General features: G+C 54.9%; 1 protein-coding gene across 1 annotated transcript in view; it reads left to right on the top strand.

The window, feature by feature from the left end:
• Nucleotides 1-11,238, top strand: part of LOC119102480 (FMRFamide receptor) — a 169,299-nt gene extending 158,061 nt beyond the window's left edge. The window contains exons 2-3 of the mRNA XM_037225851.1: nt 8,538-8,731; nt 10,354-11,238. Coding sequence (XP_037081746.1) covers nt 8,538-8,731; nt 10,354-11,232 — 1,073 coding nt within the window. The 3' untranslated portion in view covers nt 11,233-11,238. The remainder of the gene's footprint in view (nt 1-8,537; nt 8,732-10,353) is intronic.
• The last annotated feature ends 772 nt before the right edge of the window (nt 11,239-12,010 follow it).

A 12,010-nucleotide genomic window follows, 5' to 3' on the forward strand; every position in this document is an offset into this window, starting at 1 on the left:
ACAAATCTGGTTCCCGTGACATTGCTAGTAATTTCAGACCTATATTAATTTTGCCACTGCCGTCTAAGATATGTGAAAAAGTCGTTTCCGGGCTGCTGGCGTCCCAACCCGTTTCCACGATTTTTAGCTCCATCGCAGCACGCTTACGGGCCTTGCCACTCAACAGCGGACGCCCTGTCAACGCCGTTGAGTGGGCGCTGCGTCGGATTGATGTTGGTACATTGTTGTCGCCAGTTTCATTGATCTAAACTGTGCCTGTGATAGTATCGACCATGGCGTCCTTCTCACAAAGCTCGAGCGGTATGGTATTGATCCAAAGTAGTTCAAGAGCTACCTTACTGATCAGCGGCAGGTGGTGGGAAGTGGTCGTCTCACTCTCCCGTTAACTCACGGTGTCCCCCAGGGATCCCTGGTCGACCCCATTCTCTTCAGCATCTTCACGCATGACCTTCCATCTGACCTTTTCACCGACGTCTAGTGTCCTACGTCGACGACACCCAAGTACTAGACTCCGCTCATAACTATTCATTTTGAAATTCCGACATGGGGTACCACCCGCTGTGATTCATTCCTACATCACATAGAACTCCCTTAAAATGAATCCCACAAAAATTATCCTTGGCACTCCAGAACCCTGGAAGAAAGTCTCATCTTTTCGCCTTGACTCTGCGGGACAGACATCAAGTTCTTCGGCGTCCGTGAATATGTTGGGGCTTTTATTGAAAGTATCCTTTCATGGGGGATGCACATATTCGATGTTGCCAAAAAGTGCAGCTATATCCTTTTCTGCTAGCAGAAAATTCGTCACCACCTTGCTCCCCCTGTTCGTAAGCTTCTCATCCCGTGCGATACTTTCCCTAAACTTCTGCAGTGCCACTCATTCTGGGGTGGGGCCGTAGCGTGTCACTTAAGCAGAGTGCAAGGGGTGTGTCACCACTGCTCGCCGGTGAGGTTCATTGGTGGCGACTGTTGCAGCACCGGGTTGGCGCTGTTTTAGTGACCTCGTCATCCACGGTGACGGCCTCGCTGTATTCAGGGCGCTTAATGACTCGCGGGCTCCGGTGACGATCCGGTCCCTGTTCACCCCCCGTGCCGCTGTATGCCAGCGTGCCACCCGGGCGCTGCAGCGGCGAGCGCGCTTGATCAGCCAGCTTTTCGTCTGTCGGTGGCACGCAGGGCTTTTTCGTATCGCCTGCTCTCATGCTGAAGCCGCCTGCCGCCGACCATCACCGACCATCACCGACCATATCGCCGACCATCACCGACCATCACCGACCATCACCGACCATATCACCGACCATCACCGACCATCACCGACCATATCACCGACCATATCACCGACCATCACCGACCATCACCGACCATCACCGACCATCACCGACCATCACCGACCATCACCGCCTCTTGCACCCGCAGTGACCCTGGCACCGGGCTGGAGCATTTAGATCGTCCCGTTGTGTAATCATTGCTTGTTTGCCGTTGCGTTACCTGTGTTGATTCATATTTTGATTAATGATTCTGTTTTTGACGAAGTTGTGTTAACGACTGAATGTTTGATAACGTGCGAATAAGGTCGCGTTGTTATCATGTTTTGACATTGTATTCATACTAATTTTGTAAGGGTACCGAATCAAACAATAAGTCACTTGCTGAAATGATTCGTATATGCAGTGCAGTGAACTTCATCCTGCACTCCGCTGGCGCCCACGACATCCCACTCATTCCTGGCTCGCACATGGGTAGGCCTCCCCCTACCCCTCCAGTGCCAAGGCGTTTTAATTGCCGTGTCTGCGCGAGTCCCCACTGAGCTAACTTAGATTTCGTTTATCGCATTTCAAGCATCCATTGAGGCCACACTCAAGCCTATTTAAAACACATCAAGTAAATTTGTTGTCAGCTTGGGCCGGCATTGTACTGGGCCGGCAGCCGGCGCACTAAAGCTGGACGATCACTCGGTTCGCTTGACCTACAGGGTGACGGGTCCCTGTTCGGACGGCACTCCCTCGCGTCTCCGCCACAGAAGAGTGGCCCACCACTCCTTCGGCTAGGCCCACCGCTCGCAGCTTCCCACTGCGGCGCACACGCCTCAGACGGCGCACCGTCCTGTACGGAGACGTCGCCCCCGGCGCTTCTACGTCCCGCCTCCCCGTCTATCGGAGTGAGCTTTGCAAGGAACCATCCCTAAGCGCGTCCCTCAGAGGCCTGGTGCTAGGTAGCGCACCTGATGGGACGTTGGAGCCCGTTGCCAGACAACGAGCGCCCGGCGCTGCCTGCGTTTACGCCTTCTGGCCCCTACGGCCTGTGCGCGCTGGAGACTCGGCCTGACCGGCCTGTCCGACGACTTGGTCCCTTGTCGCCCTTCCTATAAGCGCCGATAGCGGGATCTCTATCCGTCCTGAACATTCCTCTATCAAGGGGTCATAAAGCCTGGTGTATGCCACGTCGGAGGAGGACCGGCTGTGTCCTGGTGTCTCCCAAGGCGTTGCACACCAGCGGATAGATCCAGTTACCACCTTGCATAACCATGCGTCCCGGACGTCCTCAACTGGTCCTTGGCCACAGCATGGCCTTCTCCTCCTCATGCGTCACCCCTGAGGTCGAACGAGGGACAAACGAACTAGTCGAACGTCTCCTAGTCCAAAAAAGAACGAAACCGGTCCTTCCAGTCGCACCATCCATCAAACGGTATCTGCGTAAGAGCAGGATTGCGGTCGTCTGACTCCTGGCTCGTAATCATAGCCGAGCCGCATAGCTCAATCGAGTTCAGCGCTTGTCACCTCCGCGGCCGTTACCATCCCTGTGGCTCGGGCCTCTTAAAAAGGGAGCGTGACGCGAACCGACTTTAAGTCTTCCCGTCTGGTGCGAGCTCTACCTGATCGATCTGAGAGCCATTACGGTGCATAATTAACCGTTATGCTGGTCTGCTAATTAACGTCGCGACCTACGGCTAGGGTCATGCTACATTAAGCGTTTTCAGGTTCGAGTACTACTCGAATTACGATCGGGACAAGTTAACGTTAAGCTATTGCGATCGCCGGCCTTGGAAAGTTGTCGGCCCATTTGTGGTCGACGTTCATCGATTACTCTAACGCCAAACACCTCACTTTGCCGTGGCCTCATGATGGCTTCCGCGCTAAACAATTAAATCGCAGCCACGTCCTGTATTTGCAAGGTCACACTCACCGCAGTCCCATTCAGTCCCGAAGCTGACATATACGCTCTCTGCTTTCGCAACTGACTTTTGTATTTACGCGTCCATTCACACATAGCCCGGTTATTTCATCAGATCTCTGCCGTCCTGACCCGTTCACAGAGACCCACAAGCGTCTGGTACCATCTGACATACTTCGTCCCCCCCCCCCATTAGCCACACGGAGGGAAGGAGTTACGTTATGACCTACGCCCATCCGCGGGGAGGGGGCAAGGGACCAGCTTCGGGGCGCAGAGCCGTCCGGAGTCCGGTTAGGATGCGGATGATGGCCTGCTGACTCATATCGTGCGTGATGCGAGAAGTCTTGCCTGGACGGGGACTGCAAAGCCCGGCGTCGAAGTCCTCCGGCAGCCACCGTCCTTCTGCGCTGTGGTGTGCTCACCCCGTCCCTTCGCCTCAGAGACTCCTCGTCCAGGCATGCCTTAGGCATTCACTGGGGACGCTCCTCCGAGGCTTCCTTTGAGACTCTCTCACGATGCTTTATTTGTTCGTGATTTCTCGTCACTGGGCCGGCCCGCCCTCGTTCTTCCGCACGGTCCAATCGTGTGGCCGAAATGTCTCATCCCTACAATATATTCACGGGCCGGCCTGTCCTACGTCCAGGGCTCGGCTCCGACGTGTCCCTGGGTCAGAGCACGCCATCACATTGCGACGGCGTCGCAAAGTCCTCCCGCTCTCTTCCCGCCTTGCCGCGGGCGGGTTCTGCGCGTCCCCCTCCGGCCAGGCTCCCGCCTGGCGCCGCCACAGTGGGGATCTAAGGGGTGGCGTGTGTGTGTGGGGGGGGGGGGGGAGTGAGACAGCTATGCTGTTTTCCTCTTGCACGGTCAATCGGATGCTGCGCGTCCATTGATCCCGTCCGCCCAGCCGGTGGGAGACGTCCTCTTTTGGAGCGGCGGTCCGAGACGTAGCGGTACGCCGCCGCCCTGTGAAGTTATGCGAGGATAGCCGATCACAGCGCCGGGTCAGCCTCAGCGCGCCACCCTTATCCCGCTGATCGGCTCACAACAGGCGCCCTCCTGCTGTTGCGGGGCGGCCCGGCGCGGGTTGTGACAGATCTGAACTGACCTCTCAGGCCCTTTTCGTCCTAATGGTCTCGCTTTGTTCAGCGGGGGTTCTAGCTACGGCCGGCTTGTTTATTGTCCCACGTCCAATCGTGAAGCCCCACCGAGCGTGGACGGGCGGTGAAGAAAAATGCGAAGTATAGAAATGTGTGCCCACATCATTCATGGCCGAATGACCTTGAAATACTCGGTACGATTTAGTCGGCACATCTTCGCGGGCGTCTAGCTCAGAAACTGGAGGTTTCATGCCTTAAAAAGTGCATGGTTATGAGCTGCACCGAATGATCTTCACGATGTTCATTTCAGTCCTAAACCCCGTGCAAATGTGGAGCACTGCTCAAACCGCTGAAAATGCAACCCTCGGATCAGGTGCATCCCATGTAGCCCATCATATATGGGACGACTCTGATGCATTATGTGATATGCATTACTGGGACCACCGTGGTGGACTGGTAAAGGATGATGTTATGAGTAACATTTGTGTACCCATTGTGCCCATTTTGTACCCATTTTGCCTATGCGTGGGGTGCTAGGTGGCTGTCTTGCCATTTTTGACAACTCCGTCAAGAATTGAGCACTTGCTCCGAAAAACATTGCTTAGGCAGCCTTGCCTGGACGAATTCTCTCCAAGTTAAGATATGTCCTAAGTCATCCAAACAGCCGTAGATAAATGGTAAGACAGCCATTTGACCATCGAAAGACAAACATCATTGCCTTGCACCGGTAAGTCTGCTCAATGCGTTTAATGGATGACGCCATTGTGGCACACAATGGTCAATGGGGTGAACTGAAGCTCGCAATTTTGAACACGCCGGCCACTGTGGCCGAATTCTCGGTTATAGACTGGCATACCAGGCCGGTCAGCACAGCGGCTACCTCCGCCCGACTGAGGGCGATCTGTCACGGTATGGCCACGTTTCCGACCGTTCGACTGCACACACTCGGTGAATGGGCCAATATTCGCCAGCTGATGCGTCGGGAACGCCGCCGGGACAGCGGCAATGGCCTGCCGCCCGCGGCGTAACTGGCTGCCAATGGCCATGTGGAAACGAATCGACGGTTTGCCGAAAGTCACGGCACAGTTCGGGGAAGTATTGGCTAGTTTACAGCGGTTCATCTCAAAATAATGCAATTAATCTTCCCGAGGTTATCGCGACCATTTCGCGTCCGTCGTAGCAGACCAGGATTACAAAATTGATTAATGCGTTGGCTGGATAGGAACCCACCATACATATCCAATTAATGGGAAATTCGTTTCCTTAGGGTTCATGCAAATTGTGTAATAACGTTCTTCGTCACATAGCCAGCTGTTAAGTTTGCTTGCCATCCCGCGGTAAATGACATGGTTTTTGTGCAATCAAATTATGTCATCGGAAATCCTAACAGACTTTCTTCATGGCATTGGCTGGCGACGTATTCGCTACTAATACCTGGCATGAGACATTTCGAATTCAAAAATTAGTTCTGGCTTCTTGCTGAACTAGAAGCGCCGTCGAGGTGGTAGCGAGGCAAATCCTTGAGAAAATGCATTCCTCAAAGGGATCATGGCACATTTCACAGGGGTGCAGAAATCGTGCACGTCTACACATATACTACAGAGGACATGAAAAATCCGCGAGTTAACAAATCAACTGGGAATCTACAAACCCGCCAGTATATCAGTAAGTAAGGTAAGGAAGCCTTTGGATAGTCAAGAGTTTGCAAACACTCTAGGAAGTTTGCAATATCTCTTGGCAGTTTGCGAAGTCCGTAGGTTATGTAGAAAGAACTTTACACTCACTTGCCACTGAAACATCAATGACCAGTGGTACATGCAAGAAGGGGCGTAGAGGACCCTGCTGCCTCTGATGGCAATGTTTTACGTGCATTAACCGTGCCCTGATAGGAGAGGGAAGGGGGGATTCGATGCGACCTCTCTTTAAGCTTCCTGAGACTTCCTCACCGGCATTTCATACAATAGGGCTCCACATCTTCAGAAGTCTATTGAGCATTAATTACGCATGTTTGGCATCAACATCATATTTAAAGCATTTCTGGTTTTGGAGCGCGGTGTTTTTTTGTTGGGACACTGCACGGCGACCTGCGGCCGGCGCGGGCGGCGAACGGCTGGCGATGATGTGGAGCGCGCGCGTCTTTGCGGCAAACACGACATTCGCCACTAATGATTTAAGTGAAGCCTTAAGACGAGCTTCGCCTTATCCGTCCACCGCCTGCTAGTCTGTTATATTGCCACTGAGTCTGTAATAGATGCCTGCGTCAGGCTGCACACAACTAAAGATTGCCGTTAAATATGACGTGGACCGCATCCATCCATTGGAAAACTCACAGCTTGGGCCGGTTTGGTTTGTGGGGCCCTCGAATACCCCCCCCCCCCCTCCCTCCCCCTCCCCCCCACTCATTGTAAGAGAACGTAGCGCGCACTCGCCTGGACTCGTCCAAAGGCCGACTGGCGCCTGCGAGCGTCGGGTCCCTGCCGCTGCCTCAGCGGCCGACCCCTGACCCCCGGAAAATCGGGAGACCCGCGGTCACGTGACGCCCCCCGGCATCCAGTCAGATGTAGAGCTCGGAAGACAGCGAGAGCGAGGGCGCACACCCGCGCAATCACACCACACCTGTCTAATCATTTACGCTAATCAACGACCTTGGGCTGCAGAACTTTTTTTATCTATTGCATCGTTTTTTACCATTTTCGTTTCGTGCCACTCACCAAGCTGGTGAGTAGTTTAAAATAGCTCTTTGATGCGTGATGCAGAGATATAAATCAAAAATCTCAATCCAACGTCATAAAGAGAAGAAACGTTGAAGCACACACATTTGGGGCGATAAGCTTGTCAGGCCCAGGTCTTCCCTAGTCCGGTCCTTTTAACTGGACGGATGAAAATGAACCACCCCTGGTTTTAGAAGCGTGAATTGAGAACAATTTATGCTACACGACACCTCCGGCTGACCTTAGCGACTGCCCCGGCAATCGCACGGGCTCGAGAGTCGTGTGAAGAAAGTGACCGGGGCAGCAGCCAGAAGGGTGGGACACGCTGGGCACCATGGACTGAGCCTGGCTTGAGCCCGACCCTGAACCGCTCTGCCAGTAGCAGACACAAGGATGACTTTTACGACTGACTTTGAGCAGTGAGCGCTTATATCGATCACGATGCCTACTTGCAGCTGCCATAACACGTCTCCTTGGCAATCGCCGAAGACCGCCGTTCCGCTGGTGTGTGACGTAACTCTGCGGCAGCTGTGAAACGTCACTCCCCCACTGCCCTGAGGTCACACCTGGCCGGTGACCCGTTACTGGAGACTCCGCTCACTTCTACCGTGCCATGTCTGGTCCTGTCTCCACCACCGTCATGGCCATATCCTGTGCCATATCCAGTCATGTTTCGACTACCGTGCCATAATCAGTATCATGTCCCGCGTGCCATTTCCGGTCCTGTTCCAACTGCCGTGTCATGTCCGGTCCTGTCCTCACCACCGTGCCATGTGCGGTCCTGTCCTCACCACCGTGCCAAGTCCGTTCCTGTCCCCAACCCCGTGCCATGGCCGGTCCTGTCCCTACCGCTGTGCAATGCCAGGTGGAGGCCGTCGAGCCCCCTGCGCCGTGCTGTGGTATATGGCACGGTCCCGTCCTGTCATTCCGGCCACCCAGCGGCACACAGCTCCTGTCGGATATGGCACGGTCCCGTTCTGTCGCCCCGGCCACCCAGCAGCATACAGCTCAGGTGATAAATTATTTCCCGAGAAAGGTTCGGTGCATTGATCTGATATTATCTGAAAACGAAAACTTGGCAGGCGTCGTGAAGGCTGAGCCGATAAGGCTGCTGCACACCCGCCTTTGATGGCGGTTAGTGGTCGTATGGTGCAGCGGGCGGGGTGAACGCTCGAAAAGGCCATGTGGCAACTGGGATGTGATGTGGAAAACCCGCAGCACAACATGTCGTGGATGTGCATTACACGGTTTGGCGTAGCACAACGCTCGTGTCCAATTTTTCAAATAAGGTGAACTGATGAGTTCGAGAAAAAATACATTGCATGACCGTAGGAAGGTGGTATGCTATAAATCAAGCGGATAAGGGCGAGCTTAGCATTGTTAAGCGACCAATGATCCAGACAAGAAAGGCGACTTTGAAGCATTAGCTCACCGCAAATGACTTTACACTGCGATGGTCAGTTTGAAGCCGGCGTGTGACCTCACGCATGATTCGGTCGGAAATCAAACCTAGAGGCGTCAGCGAGCTGTGACACTGACGAGGGCCGCTTTGTTGCAGGCAACACGTCCACGTGGCTGACAGTGACGTTCACCGTGGAGCGGTACGTGGCGGTGTGCCATCCGATCCGGGGCCAGGTCTACTGCACGGAGTCACGGGCGCGCAAGATGATCTGCATCGTCTACCTCTTCTGCTTCCTCGTCACCCTGTCGACGCCGTTCGAGTGGGAGATCGCAGAGCGGCTCAATCACAAGGTGAGCTGGTCCGTCCGCTGTTTGGATGTGAGATTATGGAGCCGCCCGGCGAAGAGGCGAGCAGGTCTGTAAGCACGCAGCTCAAAAATCATGCCTCGAAGCCATCATTTCGGATGTGATCTAGGTCGTGTGTCGTTCAAACGGAGGATTTGGCAGGCGCTCCAGTGAAATGTGACCAGATCTCTACACGTTGTCATTGCTTGATTGGGGAGCAATCAATCAAAATGTGACTTATTTCGCATTCCGCTCAAAGAAAAGATTGAGGAAACGCCACTATCAGTAATAGACATAGTGTGTGGAACCACGCTACAGATAAACGTTCCAACCAGGCAGTAAGCTGTTCAGCGAGTCCATTTTAACGGGGACCTAAACTGTGCAGCCAGCCTGTTGACATAGGTGGTTCCTTCCTGCGGCAACCAATCGTGCCCTGGAGGGTAAACAGCGCCATTATCTGCGCGCATGCGCCGTGTGGGCCTGTCGTTGCACCGTCCGACGCTGCCGGAATGATAGGTGCAGCCGCGCGCTGTCGCCGCCATTATGTTTTTGACAGGGGACCCAAGTTTAACTCGGTCAACCTCATGCATAAGCAAGTGCTTGCCAAGCCCGCAATGCGATTAGCAGTCCCTTAAGATCTAACGTGGCTACATTGGAATTATTGATTTGTTTCGGTGGCCGTTATGCTGCTCGCAGACGCTTGCGCAAACAAGAGGGGATTAACTTAGCACCGTGAGCCGCTTGTGTTCTCAGCAGTTCATTTGTAGAATAATTATTTCAACCATAGGTTCAAACCCATCGGCTAGGGGGAAAAATTAATTTCATCCCTGAACACCGTTATCTAGAGGTTAGCGCGGTACCCAACTGTTGTATTGGATCGACAACGCTGAGCCTGGTTAAAGACTAGCTCCGACCACTTGCAGGACGTGACCGCGACGACATGCCAAACGCCGGCCAATCTGGTTTGCTGGAACCTTGCCAAGTTTTGCGGCTGACATAACTACTAAGCGTGCTTAATCGAAAGTGCTCCAAGCATTAGCAGTTGTGCATACTTACCAAGAGAAGATCGGCGGCAATATTGTTCGCGTATCCATAATTCTCGGTACGCCATAGGTACGCCATTCTTGGTAGTCTACTGCGTCGATAGCGGCTCGAGGGTTACCAAAACCAGGGGTAATTCCCTCCGTTTGGCCTGCTTCAAGACAAAAACTTTGAGTGATTATTAGCGAGAACAATACCCGGTAGAAGAAAAGCAGTCATGGTAGTCATAGGACTATATTCAGCCCCCCACATGTTAAACTGAAAAACTATTTCTAGATGAATCCAAACCTTGCAATATCGCAGGTTGTGTGATGGGACGAAACATTCATTTGTGCAGTTTTCTGGCGATGCAACAATTAACGTTCGTTAATACAATGCATCAAGTTAAATTGACTTTGCATTGGGGGCGATCGTGACTGCTAATGTGCACCGTAGTGACAAGGTTTGACTGTTCACCGATCAGCTGCGCTGGAAACAGTGGGATCATTTTCACCATCTGCATCACAGCTGCAGAAGGCTCTTGTCCAAGTACCGCAATGCATTCACACACAAGGTAGCCGAAATGAATGCTTGCCCTCGTGTTTCAGACTAATAGCACCGAGATGACGGCCGAGTTCAGTGAGCTGGGCATGCTGGACGAGTACCGTCACGCCTTCTACGTGTTCACGGCCACCATGTTTATCTTCCTGCCGCTGGTACTGCTGGCTATCTTCAACTCGTTTCTCATCCTGGCGGTGAAGGAGTCGCGGAAGCAGCGGGCCGTGCTGTGCTCGGGCGAGAGCCAGTCGCAGCGCCAGGAGAACAAGATCACTATCATGCTGATATCCGTGGTGATAATCTACATGCTGTGCCAGCTGCCGCACGCGTGCATGCTCGTCTATCTGGCCGTGACCGGTGAGGTCGACAGCTGGACCGACGAGTTCCAGGTGCGCCGCATCCTCGGCAACATTTTCAACTTCCTCATGGCCATCAATGCCGCCTGCAACTTCGTGCTGTACTGCGCGCTCAGTGACAAGTACCGCAAAACATTTCTTGTCACGTTTTGCCGCTGCTGGTACCAACCACCGGCAGGACTACCGTCTGGTATCCCTACAGCGTACAGCAACGTCTCTGACTTCTCGCGCACCGGCTCACCGCGATCGAGCTGCTCCAAGCGCAGCTCAGTCCGCTCCCAGCGCTCCTTGAACGGCGCGCGCGGCGCGTCAGTGCGCGGCCGCACAGGCAGCCCGCCAGACCACTACCTGGGCGTGCCCGGCTCACGCGGCGGGGACAGCCAGGGCCTGCTGGAGGCGAGCGGCGGCCCGGCGCCGGCCGGGGGGCGCGGAGGACCGCGGCGCGCGCGTCCGCCGCGCCTGCCACCGCTGCCCGCCTGGCTTCGATTCGGCCGCGACGGCAAGGCTCGGCGGCACAATATCGTCATCACCACGCCCGACGGCAGCCAGGAGGAGGGCGTGACGGCCGTGTAGCCGGGCCGAGCCGGCCGCCGGCCGCCGGCACCGGGCTGCGCTGGCCGGCGGCCACCTGCAGAACCGAAGGGAAGGCTGGACGGACACCTGCCCCGTCCCCAGTCACCCACCACGCCGTCCTCTGCGCCCGCCGGACGTGACAAAAGCCAGAACCCGTGCTGAGACCACGCTGGAGTCTCGCCTCGAACTGGCGGCGATGCCTGAACTTTGGCTCGTACCAGACCAGTAATGGGGACACTGCTGCAGTCGACGCCAACCAATGCTGAGAAAGCACAGCGAAACTTGCCTGTGGTGTCGCACGACTGATATTTATCTTGTATTCGTAGCATTGTGACGGCCGGGTCTTCTCCGTATGTACGGCTGTGTTCTGTCCCGCGCAAGAGGAGCAGAACAGCTGTCGGGCGAGTGCTTGAACAGTGCATTTGTCCGGGGGGCAGTGTCATCAGGTCCTCTCGCAGAGTCTGGCAGGAGTGGCTCCAGACTGCTACTCCGGTCATGTGAGATGATTCAGGTGCGGGATGCTGCGCATAACGCTGGAACAATCCCCACCTGGTCTGGACGTGGAGTACGGCAAAGGCCGTCCTCGGTGCCAGAGGCCGTCTCCAGCTGCTCCTGCGCGCTGTGGTGCCGGCGCGCGATGTACGGACCTACCAGGGGCCGTCTCCTGCTGCTCCTGCGCGCTGTGGGGCCAGCGCGCGATGTGTGGGGCCACCAGGGGTCGTCTCCTGCTGCTCCTGCGCGCTGTGGTGCCGGCACGCGATGTACGGACCTACCAGAG

This window comes from Pollicipes pollicipes, unplaced genomic scaffold (genome assembly GCF_011947565.3).
Source record: "Pollicipes pollicipes isolate AB1234 unplaced genomic scaffold, Ppol_2.1 Scaffold_5724;HRSCAF=6776_pilon_pilon_pilon, whole genome shotgun sequence".
Taxonomy (NCBI): Eukaryota; Metazoa; Arthropoda; class Thecostraca; order Pollicipedomorpha; family Pollicipedidae; genus Pollicipes; species Pollicipes pollicipes.